The sequence below is a fragment of the Pseudonaja textilis genome, chromosome 10 (assembly GCF_049901715.1).
Source record: "Pseudonaja textilis isolate UNSWEBS1 chromosome 10, rPseTex1.2, whole genome shotgun sequence".
In the NCBI taxonomy this organism is placed as follows: domain Eukaryota; kingdom Metazoa; phylum Chordata; class Lepidosauria; order Squamata; family Elapidae; genus Pseudonaja; species Pseudonaja textilis.
The window spans coordinates 9247326-9270312 of record NC_141999.1 but is presented as its reverse complement, the minus strand read 5'-3'; the positions used below and the strand labels follow the sequence as shown (position 1 = coordinate 9270312).

Sequence of the window (22987 nt, the reverse complement as noted above, 5' to 3'; positions counted from 1 at the left end):
TAGAAAAATACATTAATCTGTTGAGTCAGCATGTTATATTTATTTCTGTTTTAGCAAACCTAGGGCAAAATGTATATATTTTGATTGATATCCTTGTTCTGATTGGAGAGTTTAGGGTGGTGTACATATCACTCCCTCCCTCCTCTTTCCTCTAGATAAAAGTTCCAGCTGCATCATGGTATCCAGCTGAAATAATTGAACATTTTTGGGGACTTCCATGAAGCTTTATCATAAAAAATGTCATATATATATCTTTGTTCGGGTATTTTTCCACGTCATTGTAGTTGTGCTTTTAAAGTTGTAGCAACGTTTCAGCAGAATCTCATCTGCCATCATCAGGCTTCTGCTGCTACAACTTTAAAAGCACAACTACAATGACGTGGGAAAATACCCGAACAAAGCTGAATGCCATACATGTAAGTACCCGCGAAAACTTAAGAAAACACACACACACACACACACACACACACACATATATTCATATGGATGACCACTATAAATAGTATTCCTATAGGATAATTCTTCCAGGCATAATGACAACAAGGCTTTTAGAATGTTTTTATGATTGGATCGTTGTTTTAGAAATATTTAATTACCAGAAATATTTAATTACCTCAAAGCCTTCCATAAGGGCAGAGCTTCTAATCTACTTGAAAAGATCCTTTAAAATTCAGGGAGATATTCAGAGAAGCATCTGCCTCGAAAGCAAGCATCCCTTGTTGAACTGTACAGCACAATCAAACATCAGCAGCTGTTGACTACAGAAAATGTTGTATGACACTTTGTATTCTGTTATTTTTTTATAAAATTTGCCAAATTTCAATTCCACAGAAGTCATGCATCTTGGATTTTGGATGCATTAGCCCATTCGAAGTATCTTGGTTGAAAAAGGTTTCATTTTATGATGCAACTGTTTCGCCTAGATAAATGTTACAGACACGAGAGTTGTAGTATATATAGATTAGTAAGGTATACTACTCAGAAAAATCCAAATGTGAACAATTCTTGCTACTTAATATATTGCAAAGATATAAAACTGCTGTCATTTTTGACTGCCAACAGCCTGGAAGTTTCCCTATATTCCTATGGCTTATGAAATTTAGGTTTGCTTGAGTAAAGCTGAAAAGATTAAATAGTTTCAATTTCAATATCCTTGATAACCAGTTGCTTAAACGAAAATCATAAAAACAAGCTTTATGTCGTTACAGCAATAAGATAAATGACTGACAGTAGAAAGTCTGTGAAACTCATGTTTAACCTTTCGGCAAGTACAGATAATCCTTGTCTTAAGACCACAATTTGTTTTGCCCCATGTCATGACCTTACTTGCCATAGTTGTTAAGTGAGTCACTGCAGTTGATAAGTTAGCAACCTGGTTGTTAAGTAAATCTGGCTTCTCCATTTGCTTGTCATGTCGCAAAAGATGAACTCATGACCCCAGGACACAGCAATGGTCATAAGTATGAACCAGTTGCCAAGCATTTGAATTTTGATCACATGATCATGGGGAAGCTACAAAGGTCATAACTGTGAGAAATGGTCATAAGTCACTTTTTTCAGTGCCGTTGTAACTCTGAACAGTTGTAAGTCGAGGACTACCTGTATAAGACATATTGGATAAACCTGATAAATCAGTTCATCATCTCATAAGGCAAGAACTCCAAAGCTCCGCACACCAAAGGGACATTTATAATTCATGCTTTCTATTTCTGACGAACTGTTTTCCTAAAACACACTATTTTAAGCCATAAAGAATGGAACAAATTCAGGATCTTAAAATGGTAAATGGGACCCATTAAAGAAAAGAATAAAAAGAGGGAAAATCTGAAAGTCATCCAGCAGCAACAGCAAATGTGACTTCACTCTTGGATTATATTTCTATATTTAGTTTATGCCTAATATGGATTCGACTGCAGGCCACAGCAACTTCCTCTCAGAGGAAAAAAAAAGCTCCTTGCTTTGTTTAGCCAACAATGCAAGGATTAAATGATGGCTTTGGGGAGAAACATTGACCAATCTTGTAATTAACCTGATTTATTCTTAGGCTAACAAAAACAAGCTTTAGCAGTGAAATTAGATGCTGCTGAAGCCTTTTTTACAACTGTGAATTTTATTCACTTCTCTAAGGAGGAGTCAGAAATGTTATATGTTTAAGGCATTAACTAAGTGACACTAAAAATCATTATTTTCTTACAACTGTAATTACAGATAATCCTTACAACCATTTGTTTTGTAACAGTTCAAAGTTATAGCAATATAGGAAAAATGTGATTGATAACCTGTGATGACCCGGGGCGTGGCACAAAAGAAACAAAGTCACAAAAGTAGGTAAAGTCCCTTTAATACTTCCAACTTGGCCCCCAGGGTCCAGTTATCATCGGCTGGAGAAAAAACTCTCCCAAGAGCAGTTTTTAAAGGGAAGAAATTCCATCTGAGCCCAAGGTACATATTAATTATAAATAAAAACCAACACAAACCACGCTGCAGCAATTAACGAAACAGAGCAGGATAAGGAATTGAAGACTTCAAAAGATAAGGAAACACATTTGGGAGGACGCCAGAACCCAGATAAGACTTGACAAAGATAATGCATGCTTTGCTTCCAGCAAGCTTTGTGCGCAAACACCCTCTTTATCCTGTTTTCCCAGCTGCAGCTAATGAAGGGACTCAGGGCCTTTTTCTCCCCCATAACCCATGTTGCTCCCTTATCCGTTCCTCCCTACGTGCCCTAGGATGAAGAGGAGGTGGCCCTGGGTCTTCCTCTGAATGCCCAGCCGGACTGTGCCCTTCCCCAGTTTCCTCCACAGCCACCGGAGCCACAATCCCACTCCCTGTCAGCTGTTCCACCTCTCCCTCGGAATCAGATTCCAACCGGGGCATGACATAATCAGTCCTCACACTTATGACTATGAAAACATCCCCTGGTCACATGATCAAAAGTCGGGCATTTGGTAACCACCATATATTTACAACAATTGCAGTGTCTTCCAGCCAGCTCCCAAAAAGCAAAGTCAATAGGGGAAAACTGGATTCACTTGAGGACTTTGTGATTCAACGGCAATGATTCACTAACAGATATGACAAATAAGGTCGTACAGTCAGGCAAGACTCTTTTAACAATGACCTTGCTCAATAATGGAAATTCTACTCTGAACTGTAGTCAGACATCAAGGCCCATATACGTGTGTTCAATTGATCCAAATTGTCACTAATGTAACATAATGGGAAGCAGGAGGCCAATATTCTCCATGCACACCTTTGTTTCATAGAGTATTATAACTCCTTCCCAAAATGAACTTATCAAAGACTACCGTGTGTAACAAAACGTTTAGTATTTTAACTATTGCTCTTATTATGGGTTTTTTTTCCCTTCTCTTACAACAGTTTTTCCTTTTTGTGGTAGATCTCTTTTGATAAGTCACCTAATCTGGTGGGACAGAAACAAAATTAGCGAAGGTAATAGTAATTACCGTAAAAAAAATATAAACAAAGGCTATATTGGTTTTCAACTCATGAATTCAGCACAAAACATAACATGTAAAAACCACTCTTGTTCCACAAAAACATTTTAAAAGAGAAATATAATTTAGCACACAGCAGACAATGGTAACTATTTTTATGTCTGTTTATTCCAATGGAAAATATGTCCTTGACCAACCATAAGATGTTTTTTTTTAATTGGAATACAGTGTAAAGATACTAAGCAGATTTGCTCTAACTGTCTAACCACAGGCAATGGGATTTAGTACAAGGGTCTCCAACCTTGGCAACTTTGAATTCTGGGAGTTGCAGTCCACAAGTCTTAAAGTTGCCAAGGTTGGAGACCCCAGATTTAGAAGTCCTTCCCTCTGGATCACTGGGACCACCAAATGCTCTATCCAGCACCTCTGCCTGCGTTGTTCATGATCTATCAAGCAATGTAACACTAGACAATCACTACACAAGCAAGCCAATGTGTTTGACTTAGTGCATGGTATGAAACTATATTTGATTTCTTAAATTAATCATGGGTAAACATGGTCAAGTATAATGTAGATATTTCATGATGAATGTATTTTTATGATGACTATGATCATGATTCATCACTTATAGCTTTTATATACATGGAGAGCTTATGCACTGAAGATAAATTTCTTGTGTGTCCAATCACTCTTGGCCAATAAAGAATTCTATTCTATTCTATTCTATTCTATTCTATTCTATTCTATTCTATTCTATTCTATTCTATTCCAGAATAATTGGGTACTATTTTTTTCTTTTTTCTTTTATTCCACTCAATTGTGTCTGATTCTTGTAGCCGATTTGGACAAATCCCTACAATTTTTGTGGCAGATTTTTCAAACATGGTTTGCCTAGGGCTGAATGGCAGGGATGGGCCCAAGGTCATCTAACTGGTTTTGTGGACTAGAACTCACGGTCTCCTGGTTTCTAGCCTGATAACTTAACCATTACCTCAAATTGGCTCTCTTACTGGGCTCCTATAGCTGGGCTAAAATGCTGAATATTTGAGAGCCGCAGAAGGAAACTGCTTTTGAATTTTTGAAGAAATGCACTGCTAAACAAGTACATTTTTAAAAAGTCACCAATGTTTTGGACTTTAATGTCTTCTGTGAAATCCTTAAGGTGATGATTAGAAGGGATGTTAAAGCCTTGGTTGAATCTCTGATCATTTTAACACAATTTTGCAATTTAATTGTGCCTTGCTTTGCTTTTCAGTACATTATACAATTATCAAGACACTCCAGGGACAAACCTTTTGACCAAACTACGTAGCACAAACTCTTTCTGTAAAAATATTGTCTCCATCTTCAAAGCAGTGCAAAAACAATTAGTTATGACAGAGACTGCAGCTAGACTTCCACTACTAAAAATAGAAATGCTTAAAGCGGATATATGAAGAGCAAAGTGACTCCGTTCAACTTTTAAAGTGCTTTGAAATGTTTCATGCTACCCTCGGCTCCAAGGCAGCAATGGGTTTTCCTTAATATCTGAAACCCCTTCTTTCCATTACTTCATTTAGCCACGCTGTTGACAGAATTAGGAGATCAAGAATTCAGTTGCATCGTTGCAAAAGGACAAATATAACCTGGTTTGATAATGAGAGGGTAGAGGTCCTTTTAACTTGTGGTACTCCATATTTAAAGTTAAAAAGTGACTACAAGTAGCTCTCAACTTGCAACTACAATTGAACTCAAAATTTCTGTTGCTAAGCAAGACATTTGCTAAGTGAGTTTTGCCGTATTTTATGACCTTTCTTGCCACAGTTGTTAAATGAATCACTGCAGTTGTTAAGTTAGTAACAGTTGTTAAGTTAGTAACAGTTGTTAAATGAATATTGCTTCCCCATGGACTTTGCTTGTCAGGTCACAAAAAGGGGATCACATGACCCCAGGAGACAGTAACTGTCATAAATATTTTTTTTCCAAAAATTTGTTTCAATCTTCATATGCACAACAATACAGTAATAGTGTGGCATCAATATATCATACATTTTAGTATAGGCAAAATTAATAATATCAATCATATCTCTCAATGCATATATTTCACATTAATTCATAATCCTTCAATGTTTATTTTCATCCTTTCAAAGCTCTCTCCAAATGCCTACCACCATATCAGTTAAACATACCTAGTAATTCCATTATTCAATTTTCTCCCTGCTTTTATTTTACATTTTGAAATAAAAAATTCTCATTTGGCAAGCAGTGTGGTTCCAGGTTTTACATCTCAATACAAACATGACCATAGTTACCTGTTCATTATATTTGTTTACTTTCATATTGCATTATCCTTATTATTGTTAAATATTAAGCTTATCTTATCCAATTCATGTTATATTAATATATTCTCATATCTTATTTTACAATGTTATCTAAAATTCTCATCTCATTTCTGTTGTCATTTCTCATATTACTTTTTTTCTGTCACATTTGTTATTTTATCAATCCTTATCTGTAAATATAATTGTCTCCTCTGGTTAATAATTCTGCTAACCACCTTCATTCTACCTTAATATCAATCTCCCTATCTAGTATATAACACAAATACATATATTTTTCTTAGATTCCGCATTATATTTTCTCAAACACCTTATGAATCATCTATACATTACAAAATACTATTTCCAATATATTCTTATACATCACGACATATTACCTTGCGGAATCTCCTTCCTTATCCTTTTTTTTCCACCCATTATCTCTCACTCTTTGGACAATGTACTTTCTTTTCATCCTTGTTTGTTTCCTATTTTTCTTTGTTTTCTGGTCCTTTCTCTTAGTTCCCTTTTTTCCCATTCTTATTCCCCTCCACTTTTCATTCCAGTTATTAAACTTTTCTCTCTCCCTCTTTTGATTTTTCTTTGGCCCTTCCTTTTTCTGCTTTTTCCCTCTCCCTTTATCCATTTTTCGAACCATTCTCCCTTTTATCAACCCATCAGATTACAACTTTTTAATTCTAATTCCTTTTCCCCCCTGCTTAAATAATTTTCTGTTTTGTCCTTCAATGTTGGCTTCTTCTTTATAGAACTCCTCCCCCTCTGGTTTATTTTATTCTTGTGTATGCTGAGTCACCATTTCTGAATTTATTTTCAACAATCCATACTCTTGACTCTTTGTTTGGATGGTTCTATAACAATAATAAAGTTTCTTTTATTTTCTTTTAAGTTCCAAAATCCAAACTCTTGAGAAGACCAGACACTTTTAAAAACATACTGAAGTTTTCCTGTACCATCAGGTGTCGCTCTTAAGTGTTTTTACCTTTAACTTTCTTTACTGAATATAATACTTTTATTAAGTTCACTAATTTTAAACATTAGCTATTATTTCTTTTCCTTTAAACACACTCAATTTCAGCATTTAATTATGCCCTTTAAGCGCCCATAATTCAATAGTTATCCAGTTTAATTTCTAAAACTTTGTTGTGTTAAAGTATTTTCCTTTAAATTTTCTCCTCCAAATTAATCCAATGCAAGTTTTATAAGATCCAATTTCTTTCTCACTTTCTCTGGTCACCGCTTCCACACACTTCCCTACAAGATAGCCCTTTATTTTAATACCGGGGTACCTCAAAAGCAATGTCCTTTGCCTGGTCCACACTCTGCTCGCTACTTCTCTGCTCCAGCACAAAACTTAGTTTCCCGGAGTGTTCTTTGTCTTTCTGGTGGCCATTTTAGGACCACCGCTGCGGCTTGCCTTTGGGAGGGATTTTCCTGTCAGAGAGGGGAGTTGTGACCCTCCAGGCGATTTCCCCCTTCTTCACCACCCCACCAGGGTGGTTGTGGTCCCAATTGGGACCCTCCAGCAAGTGAGCTTGGGCGAAACCGCGCACGATCATGGATTCTGCTGCGACTCCGATGAGGAACAAACCGGAAATCCGTAACTGTCATAAATATGAATCAGTTGCCAAGTGTCTGAATTTTGATCACACGACCATTGTTGCTACAATGACTGTAAGTTAAAAATGGTCATAAGTCACTTTTTTCAAGGGCCGTTGTAAGCTCAATCAATCACTAAACTAATGGTTGTAAGTCAAGGACTATCTGTAAGTCTTCCCAGCACAATCAAATCTGTGAAATTTTTGACAGCCCAATCCAAACGTTTTCAGAAGCGCAACATGGCTCAAGTAAACCACATCTGTACATCTGTATGGTATAAGGTTACCCCAAAGACAAAAAAAGGTGATGTACACTGGCCTTCAGGTAAGCAAGGGGGGGTAGATATACTTGATTGGAGAGCAATTTAAGTTCCATATCAGGAACTTGTAACTTTTTTTCCCCCAGGGCTGAAGTTGGCCCCTGAATGGCAGGCTGAGGTTATATATAAAACTCAAGGTCTAAATAGGCAGGATAAAAGATAAATTTTAATGCAAATCAAATCAAGTACAATTGAAATTAAATAGAGAAAGTATGCTTGCAGTAACGTCCTTTCCATTCAAACCTGATGGCCTTGAGAGCAGCCTAGTTCTAAAACAAGAGTTTGATCTTGACAATCAAACTCCGAAGCTAGACCGGTTTATTTTATTTATTTATTTATTTGATTTATCAATTGCTTACAAGACAGTAGGTATAAATATAAACATGAGTAAGAATACAGGAAACAAATACGAATAAATGGGGACAATAGGACAGGGGCAGTAGGCACAATAGTGCACTTACGCACGCCCCTTACGGACCTCTTAGGAATGGGATGAAGTCAATAATGGATAGTTTGACGTTAAAGGAGTGGGGGGTTAGAGGACGTAACAACAGAGTCAGGTAGTGCATTTTCCCAAGAAAACATTGAAGCAGAGATATCCAAACCATGGCTGGCTGGGGAACTCTGAGAATTGTGGTCCACAAGTCTTAAAAGTTGCTCAGGTTGGACGCCTCTCTGCATTAAAGCTGAACTGTTATGCTTAAAGCTGAACTCGATATGACTTTTCTCTTTCCACTAGTAATATTCTCAATGAGTGAGATTAGGGCAAAACATTAGACAATGAGAACATCGTCAAAGCACAGATGTCGCCTCCAGGCACTCTCTTTGTGCTGGTTCAACATGCATCAACAACTGTAAGCGAGAAATCAGTTTTATAAATTCAAAGTTGGAGAAAGCAGATACAGATTCAAAGAGAAAAAAGTAAGCGACGTCTGCGAATGACTAATATCGATAGAGAAACTACAGATGAAGCAGACACCAAGAAAACACACTGCTCAAAAAAAATAAAGGGAACACAAAAATAAGACATCCTAGATCTGAATGAATGAAATATTCTTATTAAATACTTTGTTCATTACATAGTTGAATGTGCTCACAACAAAATCACACAAAAATTATCAATGGAAATCACATTTAGCAACCCACGGAGGTCTGGCTTCGGAGTTACATTCAAAATTAAAGTGGAAAAAAACACTACAGGCTGATCCAACTTTGATGTAATGTCCTTAAAACAAGTCAAAATGAGGCTCAGTAGTGTGTGTGGCCTCCATGTGCCTGTATGACCTCCCTACAATGCCTGGGCATGCTCCTGATGAGGTGGAGGATGGTCTCCTGAGGGATTTCCTCCCACACCTGGACTAAGCATCCCCCAACTCCTGGACAGTCTGTGGTGCAATGTGGCATTGGTGCATGGAGCGAGACATGATGTCCCAGATGTGCTCAATTGGATTCAGGTCTGGGGAACGGGTGGGTCAGTCCATAGCATCAATGCCTTCATCTTGCAGGAACTGCTGACACACTCCAGCCACATGAGGTCTAGCGTTGTCTCGCATTAGGAGGCACCCAGGGCCAACTGCACCAGCATATGGTCTCACAAGGGGTCTGAGGATCTCATCTCGGTACCTAATGGCAGTCAGGCTACTTCTGGCGAGCACATGGAGGGCTGTGCGGCCCCCTAAAGAAATGACACCCCACACCATTACTGACCCAGTGCCAAACCGGTCAATGCTGGAGGATGTTGCAGGCAGCAGAACATTCTCCACGGCACCTCCAGACCCTGTCACGTCTGTCACATGTGCTCAGTGTGAACCTGCTGTCATCTGTGAAGAGCACAGGGCGCCAGTGGTGAATTTGCCAATCTTGGTATTCTCTGGAAAATGCCAAACGTCCTGCATGGTGTTGGGCTGTAAGCACAACCCCCACCTGTGGATGTTGGGCCCTCATACCACCCTCATGGCGTCTGTTTCTGACTGTTTGAGCAGCCACAAGCACATTTGTGGCCAGCTGGAGGTCATTTCGCAGGACTCCTTTATTGGGGATGTCTTGCTAACTGCCTATGCTTTCCACCTGTTGTCTATCCCATTTGCACAACTGCATGTGAAATTGATTGTCAATCAGTGTTGCTACCTAAGTGGACAGTTTGATTTCACAGAAGTGTGATTGACTTGGAATTACATTGTATTGTTTAAGTGTTTCCTTTATTTTTTTTGAGCAGTGTATTTAGGACTCAACAAAGTCACTACAGGCCGTCTTCAACTTACGACTACAACAGAGCTAAAAATTTCCACTATTCTATCAGACCTAGAGATGACCATGAAGATTTTTTTCAGGGAAATAAAGCAGATTCAAGGACAGGATATCTGTTGCCCCCAGAATCCAAGGCCACATATCTTAAAAGAGTGTTTCTCAACCGTGATCACTTTAACGTGTGGACTTCAATTCTCAGAATTCTCCAACCAGTATGCTAACTGCAAACTTCTGGGAGTGGAAGTGCAGAAATCTTAAAATTGCCAAGGTAGAGAAACTCCGCCTTAAAATCTCCAGCTATTAGGAAACAGAGGGTTATTCTGATTTTTCCCATCCTTGTGAGCTTCTTAGATGCACCTGAGTGACCATTTATGTGACTTACGTGAAATTTTGGGCTCAATTGTTGTAGTAAATCGAGGATTACCTGCATTGCAAGATTAGCCAACCTTTGTTCTTACCTTTTTTTTTTCCTTCTGGGGGATATAAGGTTGGTATCTTGGCAAATTCATTTGGACAAAGACTCCGAAAGACGATGAGAAGTCAGTTTCTGTTAATAGGGATGCATTGTAGGCAACTAAAGGCTATCTGCCATATTCATTGCAATAAAAAGGTTTGAAACAGGCTTCTGAACTGAGTTTACTTTCATCCTCCCAATTCAACTAACTCCAGTAATTGCCTCTCTTATCTCTTCCATCCTTAAGTCTCAAGTAAGGACATTTTTCTAGCAACAAGACAAATAGTTGTCTTACCAGCAAGCATAGATGTTCAGATCAGCACCTTTCTTAACTGCACCATGTCTAAACTATCACTTACAACGCTCTACTGTTGCAGCACAATTTCATATGTCTCTTCTTCCATAGCAGCTGCTTATGTACACTGGATTTATTTCCAATTAGTCAACAAATTACCAAGTTATTTGCCCCTGTGTACATTAAGGTCTCAGTTCTGATATCAGGGTTACATATTTTCACTTATTAGCCACAGCCACAGCCAGCTTTTGGACTAATTAGCCACTAGACAGTGGTTAATATACTATAAATAATAAATGTTGGCAAGTCTGCATTTACTTTTTCCAAGCCCACAGAAGGAGAGGAAGAATCATGCCCATAGTTACATTTAATAGTACCGACCCATCACAATTAACCCTCTCTCCAAATTAGTCATTTTGGGGGAACAGTATTTGAGTGCCTTGGAACACAGATCGAAATTGAATGAATCTTAGAAATCTTTGCAATCCTATTCTTAAGCCAAGAAAAAAGCAGGGTCTTTCTCTTCATTTTGTCTATTCTCAGTCATCCAGGTCCTGGTTATCCCCAAAGTGCTTTTTATTTTTCCTTGCAGACATTTCACTTCTCATCCAAGAAGCTTCTTCAGAGTTCTGATGGTAGAAAATGGAAGGATTTCTATTCCTTGCAATCACCTGGTTGTTAGCACTCTCTCTGAGAATTATTTTCTTCATTTTGTAACAAAATGCAAATCAAGGATGAATCAGTATGACGCTGGCAACTACAAATGGGCTTGGCTTTTAGGGCAAGCAAAAAAAAAAGTAGACTCTGGATTTAATTAAATAGAAACCCTCATAGAATCACTTTTCTGAAGCAGAATACAGCTTGTTCCTTGGGGTTTTTTTTTTTAAAAAAAAACCTAAAAGCGGACACACAGCAAGCATATTTTAAAAAAATGTATGGTCTCAAGTTTTCACTCTTTTTGTATTGTCTGGAGTTACACCATTACCAGGGTTATTTTGAAATGCCAAATGCTTTGGCTTGTGGCCAGTTTTCCAGAAGTGGGCAGCACAAGACAGTTTCAATTCTTTTGCATATCAGCATTTATATAGTTTCACTATACCACTTATATTCAACTGTTTCTACACTTTATAAACAGCAGTACCACAATATGCTTCTCTGATCATGCAGTCTCCTAGAAAAGGCCAAAAATTATCCATGCAACAAAGATTTGGAGAAGACCATTTACAGCAGACCTAATACTAGTAGCCAGTTTCTAACTGCAAAAAGCAATATTTCACAGATCTATGTAAAAGAATAGTGTTGGTAAAGCCATCTTCTTATATCCAAACCAGACGATAGCAACAGCATTAAGACTTATTATACACCACTTCACAGTACTTTACAGTTGTCTCTAAGCGATTTACAGTCAGCATATTGCCTCCAACAATCTGGATCCTCATTTTATCGACCTCAGGATGGAAGGCTGAGTCAACCTTGAGCCGGTGAGAATCAAACTGCTGGCAGTGGGCAGGGTCAGCCTGCAATACTGCATTCTAACCCATTGTCATACCCAAAATATGCCAAATGGATTGAGGTAATCTACAGCTTGTATACTGTATCTTGATCTCACAAAAATAGCAAATGTTCTTCACAATTCAAAACTAAATGTCCTTGGATGCATATTAGAGTATAAGGCAAGCTTGCCTCTGACATATCTTTCCTTCTCTTTAATATGCCAAACTTTGTAAGACATTTTAAAATGTTAAAGCTTAGCAATTTTATACAACAACACATGTATTTTTATCAAATTTAATATGATGAATTTTGGAGCTCAAGTTCATCTAACAAATAACCCACTCCCCCCCATTTAAATCTCTCTTCAGCTAGGAAGAATCAGGCCTTCTGGGCAACCTACCGCCTCATAATTGCAACAGATGATATTTTACATACACAGTGCATATTAAGGATGATGAATAATATGCTAATTATGCTATATTAATTCTACCCCAATCTCTATGAGACTAAGATAGAATGTTCTTAACATTTCTTCTACTAGATGCAGGAAATGAGCTTCCTTTGTTAACTATTTATACTGAACCTGTTAGCGAATGAGATAATAGCTGGTTCTGCTTGATCAGCATTACGATAGCAAATATTTGCACTGAAGATTAGACAGTAGGAAGATCAACATGCTGGATGGCAGGGAAGACACAGGTGTATAGTTACTCATAACCACAGACCATAAGGAAAAGTACTACAAGCAAGTTATATTTTATCCCTGCATCAAGGTTTGCTTTGAAAATATCCTCTAGAGCAGGAATAGACGAGTTACAACCATGTTCAGCATATTTTTCTTCCATGGGAATTAGTAAAGTTGCAATGATTGTACTTAACACTTAATTTCCATCTTTTTTGTTTTGCCCTCACTTGTTTTTTTGCAAATGCCAGTTTGTAAAGATCACCTTGTGAGGAGGTATGTTCTGCAGACAGGGAGGGGAAAAACACTAGAAATAATCTCACTTTAACTCTGAAATCACACCACTTCATGTCTTTAACAATATCACCTACCGGTACTTTTTTTTAAGACTGAGAACATATGTATCAAAATGGAAATCAAAATTTCCCCCCAAATAACCCCTTCCCCAGTCTTGGCAATAAGTTATCTTATGAATGACGGATGCACATTAATAAAGGGAAAATATTTTTCCCTATCCAATCTGCCTTTCAGCTAAATACGGTAATCATTTTCCTCAAAGACTCCAAATCAAATTCTCCATACAAAATAGCCCAGGTTGGGTGGCAAAACTTCAAACATGTTAGTTTGAATATCTTATAATACTAACATCTTCATATCATTTTCTTCAGCCTTTAGAAATGATTACTTAATACAAGTGTGTTCAACCCACGGGCTGCACGTGACTCTGGACAGTTAATACAGCTCCACAAGATTGTAAACTTTTAATATTATGTGGTATATTAACTATATATTTTATACACGGCCCAAGACAATTCCTCTTCACTCAACGCTGCCCAGGCAAGCCAAAAGGTTGGATATCCATGACGATAAATAACATGCAATCACTTAAACTTTATGGTCATTAAACAAACGATTTTAAGTCAAGGACTATGTATGTAGATCATCCGAAGTTACAACAGTGCTGAAAAAAGTAACAAGATCATTTTTCTGCTAGAAGAAATGTCGTAAAATGGGGCAAAACTCACTTAATCACCGCCTTGCTTAGCAATGGGAAATTTTGGCTTTAATTGTGGTAACAAATCAAGGATTACCTGTACATGGCTGTTCTCAGACACTCAACAGTGACTTCCTCACTTGAAAGGAGAAATCTTTAATACATGCAACTCACATCAGCAAAAAGTTGCATAATAACTGGTCAAGCAAGTGATGAGACCAGGGTTGGAACTCAGGCCTATGTACACCGCATGCAGGACATAAATATACACATACTTTTAATAAAATACGTAATACAGATTTGTTTTTATTGTGGCTCCTTGTAATTCCCCAAAGCCCATTTTTTACCGAAGTGTGGAACTCAAGCCAAGTCTTCTGATACTACTTCCAAGAGCAAATGAGTAATGTACTATTCATAGACTGCATGAAATAATGACTTCTGGGGAACATGACTTCATCCGGACTCCATCAGTTCCCCACCCTTTATTTCCAATTCAAGACTTCGGCTCTAACTGTGCCTGCCTCATACCAGAGCAGATGGGGGCTGGAATGGGTGTGTACATGTGCTATGGCAAAGAATTCTTCCATGGATGCATGGAAAAATGCATAGAGGAAGATTTTATTAACACGGCGTTAGAGAACAGAGCTTGTTCCTGAAGGCGAAGGCCGTGCTGAATTTATATAAAACCAAAGATAGGTTATGATCAAACAAGGCAAAGGTTAGGCTATAGCAATAAAAAAATATGATTCCCAAAACAACTATGTTATATATTCCTTGATGTAACCTCTGCCTAAGGACTAGGAACATAAACGTTTCATAAAAATATTTCATGTTCAATATTTCATAGAACTTACATGTCACCAAAAATCATGCCAATATTAATCAGCACTTTATATATAATTCCAAAATTGGAGACAAGGGGAGGAAATAAAATAGGAAGTGTTTGAGCTAAATCTCAGTGAATCAAAATACCTCATAGAAATGCCCCCTTAATGCATATGTAACTGGGAAGAAAACCTCTGAAATGAGGTGTGTTTTTTTTAAAAAAACCCTCACATTCCCTTCTAATGACAAAACTGAGACAAGTCAAATGCTTGGAAAAGAGGCTATAACTCTATCATGGGTAAGCAAGATTTATAGATTACTGAAGAAAGCAGAAAAATTCTCATAACTACAATAAATTTCCATTTACAGAACAGTGGATATTGCCCAGTCTAACCTCCCATCACCTTTGCCTTTTTCTAAGCCCCAAATGTTTTATCCCCTTTATCAACCTGCCATGGGTGTCTCACTGGATCCAAAACCACTACTGAGAATACTCCTGAGATATCACTGTGGTCACTCAGAATGTAGGATTAGGGATATTGACTGGTGAAATAAAATAAAAATAAAAAGTTTTAAAAAGTGCAGAGAAACTGAGACGGATTTCCATTTGACAGCAGACATACAGTATCGGTCAGTTCGATCATAGCTGTAAGAATTATAGCTCAAACCTCCAGGAAGCCTCAGGGATATCAAAAGGCCAGCTAAGTTTTAGAACAGGGGTGTCCAACCTTAACAACTTTAAAACCGGGACCAAGGGGAGACATGATAGCAGTGTCCCAATATTTGAAGGGTTGCCACAAAGAAGAGGGGGGTATTTTCTTAAGCACCAGAAGGCACAAGAAGCAACAGATGGAAACTGATCAAAGAGATCCAACCTAGAAGGAACAAGGAATTTCCTGACAGTGAGAACAATCAATCAGTGGAACAGCTTTGCCTTCAGAAGTTGTTGGCGCTCCATCACTGGAGGCTTCTGAGGAGACTAGACAGCCACCAGTCTGAAATGGTATGAGGTCTCCTGCTTGAGCAGGGGGTTGGACTAGAACAGCAGTTGCCAACCGGTGGGCCACGAAAAAATTTTGGTGGGCCGCAGAGAAATCTCACCCCCCCGAGCACCCCGCCCAAAGCAATTAATCCAGGCTGCACAGAAACACAAGGCTGCGCCGCTCACATGGCCCACGGGAACCCTCCCTGCCCGCTCATTCACTCCTTACCCGGTAAACTTGTCCGCTAAATTTCTGTTTTTCCTTTTTCCGACCATCATCTGGGAGATTTAGATTATCTAGGAAGCAGGAAATGGTTGGATTTCTTGCTTTCTAGCTAGTCTTTAGATCTTCGGCTCTGCTTTTAAGCATAGCCGAACCTCCCTTAGGACTGAAGGCTTGCTTGCAAGCAAATTCAGTGCACACTCACGGCAAGCAAATTTGACAGACTCGGGTAGCCAACGGCAGATAGATAGATCACTGAATGATTCTGTGCGCAACTCAATCTGCCTTCTTTGCCTGATTTTGGGTAAAAGTTGCTCTTTTTTAAATAAAAAATTCAATATCTACATGCATGGTGTGTTGTGAGTTAATTTTGTGAGTTTGCTTGCAAGCAAATTTTATGTGACAGACTGAGCTAGCCAATGGCAGATAGATCTCTGAATGAATCTGTGATTCTGTGAGCAACTCAATCTGCCTGCCTGCTTTGCTTGATTTTGGGTAAGAGTTGCTCTTTTTTTAAATAAAAAATTCAATATTTATATATATATTTATAATATTTACATACAAGCCGTGCCCAGCCAAGTCACATGACCACCAAGCCACACCCACAAATTAGGCCACACCCACAGAACCCCTTAGTGGTCCCTGGGATCTAAAATGATGCGTTTGGTGGTCCCTGAGGTCCAAAAGGTTGGCCACCCCTGGACTAGAAGACCTTCAAGGTCCCTTCCGACTCTGGTTGTTCATCATGGCTGGCTGGGGAATTCCGGAGGTTGGAATCCACCAGGTTGGACTCCCCCAGCCTCAATTTGTCCTATATAGATTTCTTCTTCATCCCAACCAGAAAAGCCCCACCCAGAATGGAAAAGACCCAGAAGGAAATCTACAGGGTCTTCCGGATGCCACCTTCTCCTTCCAACTGCCTTTCTTGGAAGACTCCACTGCCCACCCAAATCCCGGGATCTCCAGCCTCCCTCGCGCTTTTGCTTCCCTTTCAAAGGGAGACTCGGTCTGGCTTTTCATTCACTTGTCTGGCTTGCTTAGGCTTTAATCCCGAGCCGTCCAGGGTCACGTCCGATGCATCAACCGACCGATCGATACCCGCATTCCAGTCTTCGCAGGAGCAACCGGAGCCCACCTGAACCGCCCTGGGGGGGGGAGGGGGGGCGAGGAGAAAGCCCAGACCCAGAGGGCGGAAGGGGGGAGGAGGCGCTGCGGGACCCTTCCCTCGCGCCGTCTAGGGGCGCCCCCCACTTCTTGCAAGCCCTTCGCGGGAAGCTCCGAGGCTGAACCACGCGGGCTCGATCGGGCAGGCGGGGTTGGAGCGAGCCCGATCGGGGGGCGGGTGGGGGGGTCGCGATCGGAGGCGGGAAGGAGGGCACGAGGGTGGGGCCGTCCATCCCACCCACCGAGGACTTCAGCGCCCACCGGCCACCGCGGGGAAGAGGCAGGAGGGCGATCTCCCCACCACCACCACCACCACCACAGCGGACCAAGCCGATGCCCTCAATGAGGAGCCTCTTTACCTTGACGAAGAGTTCTATGAGGGGCTCCTTGCCGCCGCCCACCTCCTTCATGCCGTTGACCGGCACCGAGAGCGCCATGCCGACCACCCGCACAGGAATGCCCCTCGACAGGCACGGTTCGGCTCCCTCTCCGGGCGTGCGGGTCACTCGGGATGACAGGCGGGGGAAGGAAACCAGAGCCGCCTGTACTCTCTCACCAACCCCTCAAGTGCGACTGATGGGACGCTTTCAAGACGCCCGACTATTTATAGCGAAGGGGCGTGGCCCCCAAGAAAGGGGCGGGATTTCGGAGGGAACGGCGAGAGTTTCAAAAAAAAAAAAAAAGTGGAGAGATGCCGCCCAAAGCAGAGCCCACCGTGGAGGGGCGGGGTTTAAGCGGCTCGACAGTACCAACCAGGCGGGCTCCGCTGAGAGGAAAGGAACCTCACGCTCTCGATGCAAGAGGGCGCGGTCTGAAATGGGCGGGGTTTTGGAGGAGGGAAGGGGCGTGGTTTGAGGTGTCGATTCCCGCCTCTTTGGGTTTCCTCCTTCATCCAGATGAAGGAGAAGAGGAGCGGCGGCTCGGATTGGCTGATCCTAAGACAAGTCTCTCGATTTTGGCTGGCTAAGTGATGCGGAGGAAGTATAGTCTGAGCAAGAGGCTAGTCCCTGGCGAGTTTCGATTGTTTGATACTGTTAAACCCTTCAGCTTTATTCAGTGTCAGGTATTTTAAAAGCATCTTAAATTAAAAAATGCACTGCAAACCATAAAAAGTGCATTTTTAAAAAAAAATTAAGATGCTTTTAAAATCTAGCATGAACATTTTCTGGTGAATTTTGATGATATGAACAGAGGTTTTGAGAAATATAGGATATACTTCTTAGTGATCCAGGGATAAGTTTACTCTGTATTTGGAGATTAATATTGGACCTTCGACACATAGAAATGCACATTACCTGCTAACAGATCAATCTATGGACATTTGTACTAAAGTTGCTAAATTCTGCTCAGTTACAACTGGATTTCAAAAACTCTTAGGAAGCTTTTCTGGGGAATCCTGGGAATTCAAATCAATAAATTTGATTGAAACATGAAATTGATAATTGGCAGGTTTGAGAAACACTGGCTTAGACGGTACACGGATAAATGATCTTACTAAAGTGCTAACTTCTCATTTTATTTATGGCTACATATTGTGTTAGTGCTTTTCTTTAGTCAAAGTGGCTTATTTGAATTCAATTGAGTTGAATTCTTTATTGAATTGAATTCTTTATTGTCATTGTACATATATATACACAGTATACGTACAACAAAATTCACATAACACCCAGAGACCAGACTCAACGTGCACACACACACAAAATTCTTAGTAAAGAAAACAATCAGCAATCTGGTAGCACCTTTTCTGACTAAAGTTTTTTTTTAAAGGCATACATTTTCCCCAGCTACAGCTCAATTAATTAAATGTGACATTTCATCACAAATTTTGTATTTTTTCCTAAAATGTGTTAGTTGGAAAATGTACCAAATTCCAGATCCTTTGCCACCATGGACTAACACCATTTTCCTCCTACAAAGTAAACATGCAGAACTGTGAAACTTGCTGAAAAGATTAGATTGAGATGTTTGATTAGGGAAGAAACAATAAATACCTTTATAACAGACTGGAAACGCTTTCTGGACTATTTGCTGAAAATGGGCAACAATGAATTAGTGATTTCAGGATTCACTGAAAGGACGGAACCATGTAATCTGGGAGGGCAGAAACTGTATTAGTCATGTTTGTAATTGCTGCAAAGATCAAAAGTTGCTTCTTTAAATATTTCCTTCAATTTTTTGTGTATTTCTTTGCCTTTTACATTTCTCACCTTTTCTGTCTCTTTTCATACCTTTCTCCCTTTGCTACTTTTTAAATATTTCAGTCATTTTTAATCCTGTATGATCAATAAAAATTGTATTAAAAAACATACACAAGGCACTGTTTCCAGGCACTTCCAAATAAGCTTATAATTGGTGACATTTTGAGCCTCTCATCAAAAAATTTGGCCCTCAGCCAGACAGTAGCCCATCATAATCACTCAGCACTCCACCACTAATCTACTTTTTCTCTCTGCAAGGTACTGATTCCTAACTGCTATTTCTAGCCAAATACATCAGCAACTTCCTCTTCCAATTCCCCAGACACCGATTTCCCGATGCCAGAATCAAACCAGGCATGAGTCTGTGATCTGTTGCTTGAGGCCTTTGCTTAAACTTGTTTGTGTGCTGCAGATTGAAAGAGTTCTGGTGTTGGAAAGAGAATTAATTTAGTCTCCCTTCTACACATGTTTATTTTAATTTTAAATTATTTTAATTATAATTTTTAATTAGTCAAATTAATAATTAAATAAGGCACGTCCAACCTGTGACCCACAGGCTGCCCTATGGCCCTGGAACAGCTCATAATGCAGACCCACAGTTATAGTGAAAAGTATTAATAAAGGAAGCTTGTTATTTATGTAAATTAACTACATTACCGAATATATGTGACCCAAGACAATTAGTCTTCACTCAGTGCAACTCAGGCAAGCCAAAATGTTGAACACCCTTGTACTAAATAATTAATTTAATTAATATTAACTAAATAAATTAATATTAGTCAATATTGATTTAATTCATTTACATTGGTCAATTTAATTAATACAATTAATAAAGACATGTATATGTGGAAATATGATCCTAGACTTCATCAACTGAAGAAGTGTAGAACCCAGATCAAAAGGGATCACTATTCTGCTCTGTTCTGTATTGGTCCAACCACACCCAAAATTATTACTTCCTTTTAAGCAAGACATTAAGACACTGAAGGATGTCAAGATTTTAAAAGGCATGGATGGAAAAACTGACTATATTTAGCCTGAGAAGAGAAGACTGTGGGGAGACATATTTTTAAGTAGCTGAAGGCTTGTCATGTGCAAGACAAGACAGAATGGCTCATTGTTCCAGCGAACTGGATGAGAAACAATAGGGCTAAATTATAAAGAAATAGATTTCATCAGAATATCAAGAAAAGTATAAACTCAGCATTGTTTTAACTCTCTCTTAGACCCTCTAACCCAGTGGTTCTCAAAGTGGGTGGTACCGCCCCTGGGGGATGGTGGGATGCCGTAGGGGGGCGCTAAGAGGCAAGGGGGCTGGCAGGGGGGGCGCTAAGAGGTGGCAGGGGGGTGTTCGAGGCGCCGGCCCTGCAGGTTCACTCATTGACTGTAGCACTGCTCCAGAGCCGGCGCCTCCAATGCGGAAGCGGTGGCACATTATATGCCGCCGCGGCAGTGTTCAAGGTGTGTGAAACTCAAGGCCTGCAGGCCTCATCCAACCCGCAGGGCCGGCCTGAAAATATCAAGGGATAGGTCCATGGTGCCTCTGGCAGCTAAAACAGGCCACATGCAGGGGCCTCATGCCTCATTTTTACCCTGCAGCACTCTGCCAGCTAAAACCAGGCTGAAAAATGGGCCCAAAAGAGGCCAACAAATGGGCCCAAAACAGCTGGAAAATGGGCCACGCAGCTTGTTTTCGCCTGGCAGAGTGCTGCAGGAGGCCATGGAGGGAAAAAACGAGGTGCAGGGGGGATACGCACAGACCCCCCCACACCCCGGTTTGGCCAGCAGGGTGCTGCAGGAGGCATCGGTCCTGCCCCGTCCTGCCACAGCCCCCTGCTGCTGCCCCGCAGATGAGAACTACAATGCTGATCCAGCCCTCAAAGAAATCCAGTTTGACACCCCTCCTCTAAAAGAAAGAACTATTCAGAAAGACACTGTAATAGTAGATTCCTACATTGACCAACTGGTTGGATTAATCAGTGGTTCTCAACCATGGCAACTTTAAGACGGGCAGATCAATTCCCAGAATTATCCAGCCAGTATGCAAAAGGAGTTGAAGGCCATGTTGGCTGAGGAATTCTGGGAGTTGAAGTCCATCCATTTTAAAATCGCCATGGTTGAGAAACCTCTACTAGAGGTTTTCAATGATGTGCAGTAGGCTTACACTGTTCTGCCATTTTACATGAGGCTAAAACTTTTTGATGTTCCATGGACCTTCAGAAAGTTAAAACATGCATTCATCCGCTCATCAACCGTTGGTGCCCAAAGCAAGTGTAAAGACACACACAAAGAGGGCATTGTCTCACCTCTTCCTTGTTTGAGGTGAACTCTAGCATCCTAGCTCTCTAAAGAGATTGAAACTCATAGAAGAATTGAGGGAGGCTTCCGAAAGGAGACCCAATGTTAATCTTTAAAAAGCTGCTAGGAAAATCTTTGCATTAAAACTGCAACTGACAAATCAGGATGGTTCATATTAAGAGTTGTCCCATTACAATCAACATCTTGCTGGACTCTTGAGTGTTTCAGAGACACCTGTCATGCCCCTGTTAAAATCTGATTCCAAGGGAGAGGCCGAGCAGCTGACAGGGAGTGGGAGTGTGGCCCCGTTGGCTGTGGAAGGAACTGGGGAAGGGCAAAGTCCAGCTGGGCAAAGCAGGGGAGAAGTAGAGCAAGGCAGAGAGAATTCAGAGGAAGACCCAGGCCCACCCCCTTCATCCTAAGGCATGAGGAACGGAGAAAGGAGCAACGTGAGTTACATGGGTTATGAGGAGGAAAGGGCCCTGATTCCTTTCATTAGCTGCAGCTGGGAACACAGTGTTTAAAAAGGAAAGTTGTGCACAGCAAATCGTGAGTTTTCTGGTATCCTGGAAGCTTATCTGGGTTCCTGGCGTCTTCCTAACTGTGTGTGTTTTGCTGGCCTTTCAAGTCTGGAATTCTTTCTCCTGCCCTGTCAAGTTAATTGCTACAGTGTGGATTGTGTGGGTTTTTATTTAAAGTTTATATGTACTTTGTTTTCGGACTGAATTTCCTCCATTTAAAGATTGGTTCTTGAGAGTTGTTTCTCCAGCCGAAGGTAACCTGGACATTGGGCGCAAAGTTGGAGGTATTAAAGGGACTCTTCTTACTGATGTGACTTGTGTTGTCTTTGTGCCATGCCCCTTTGGGTCATCACAACACCTCTAAATGTGAAGCTCCTTATGGAGTAGGAATAGAGCCCATTTTTTATACTTCAACCTAGTGAAAGTATTGTGTAGACTACCCCATGTCGCTCTTTGTGATAAATTGGCAATAGCTTCTCTCTTTTTTTTAAAGTGTGCACACACGTTGATAAGGTTTATCACTTAATGAGAAAGCAAATTATTTTTGTGAAGTAAAACAAGGTATTTTTCACCTCAAATAGCAGAAATGCTTGAAATGGCTGCGAGCAGCTCCTTGGACTGAACATTTGGAGTTACCTTGAAAGAATCAAATATATGTATGACTGCACAGGTAGTCCTTGACTTACAACCTTGAATTTAGTGACCATTTGAAATGACAACTGCACTAAAAAAAAAAGTAACTTGCAATTGGTCCTCGTACTTACAACGGTGAGTGTCCCCATAGTCACATGATAAAAATTTCGGTGCTTGGCAACTGGCATGTATGGACAACAGTTGTAGTGTTACATGATCATGTGATCTCCATTTACCACCTTCCCAGTCAGTGTCTGACAAGCAGTCCCTGGGAGAAGCCTGA

At 40.3% G+C, this 22987-nt stretch overlaps 1 protein-coding gene across 1 annotated transcript in view; it reads right to left on the bottom strand.

The window, feature by feature from the left end:
* The window catches only part of CLIC4 (CLIC family member 4), a 56116-nt gene extending 38445 nt beyond the window's left edge, over positions 1 to 17671 (bottom strand). Inside the window, exon 1 of the mRNA XM_026702607.2 lies at positions 17414 to 17671. Within this exon, the coding sequence (XP_026558392.1) occupies positions 17414 to 17491 (78 nt within the window). The 5' untranslated portion in view covers positions 17492 to 17671. The remainder of the gene's footprint in view (positions 1 to 17413) is intronic.
* Between the last annotated feature and the right edge of the window lie 5316 nt (positions 17672 to 22987).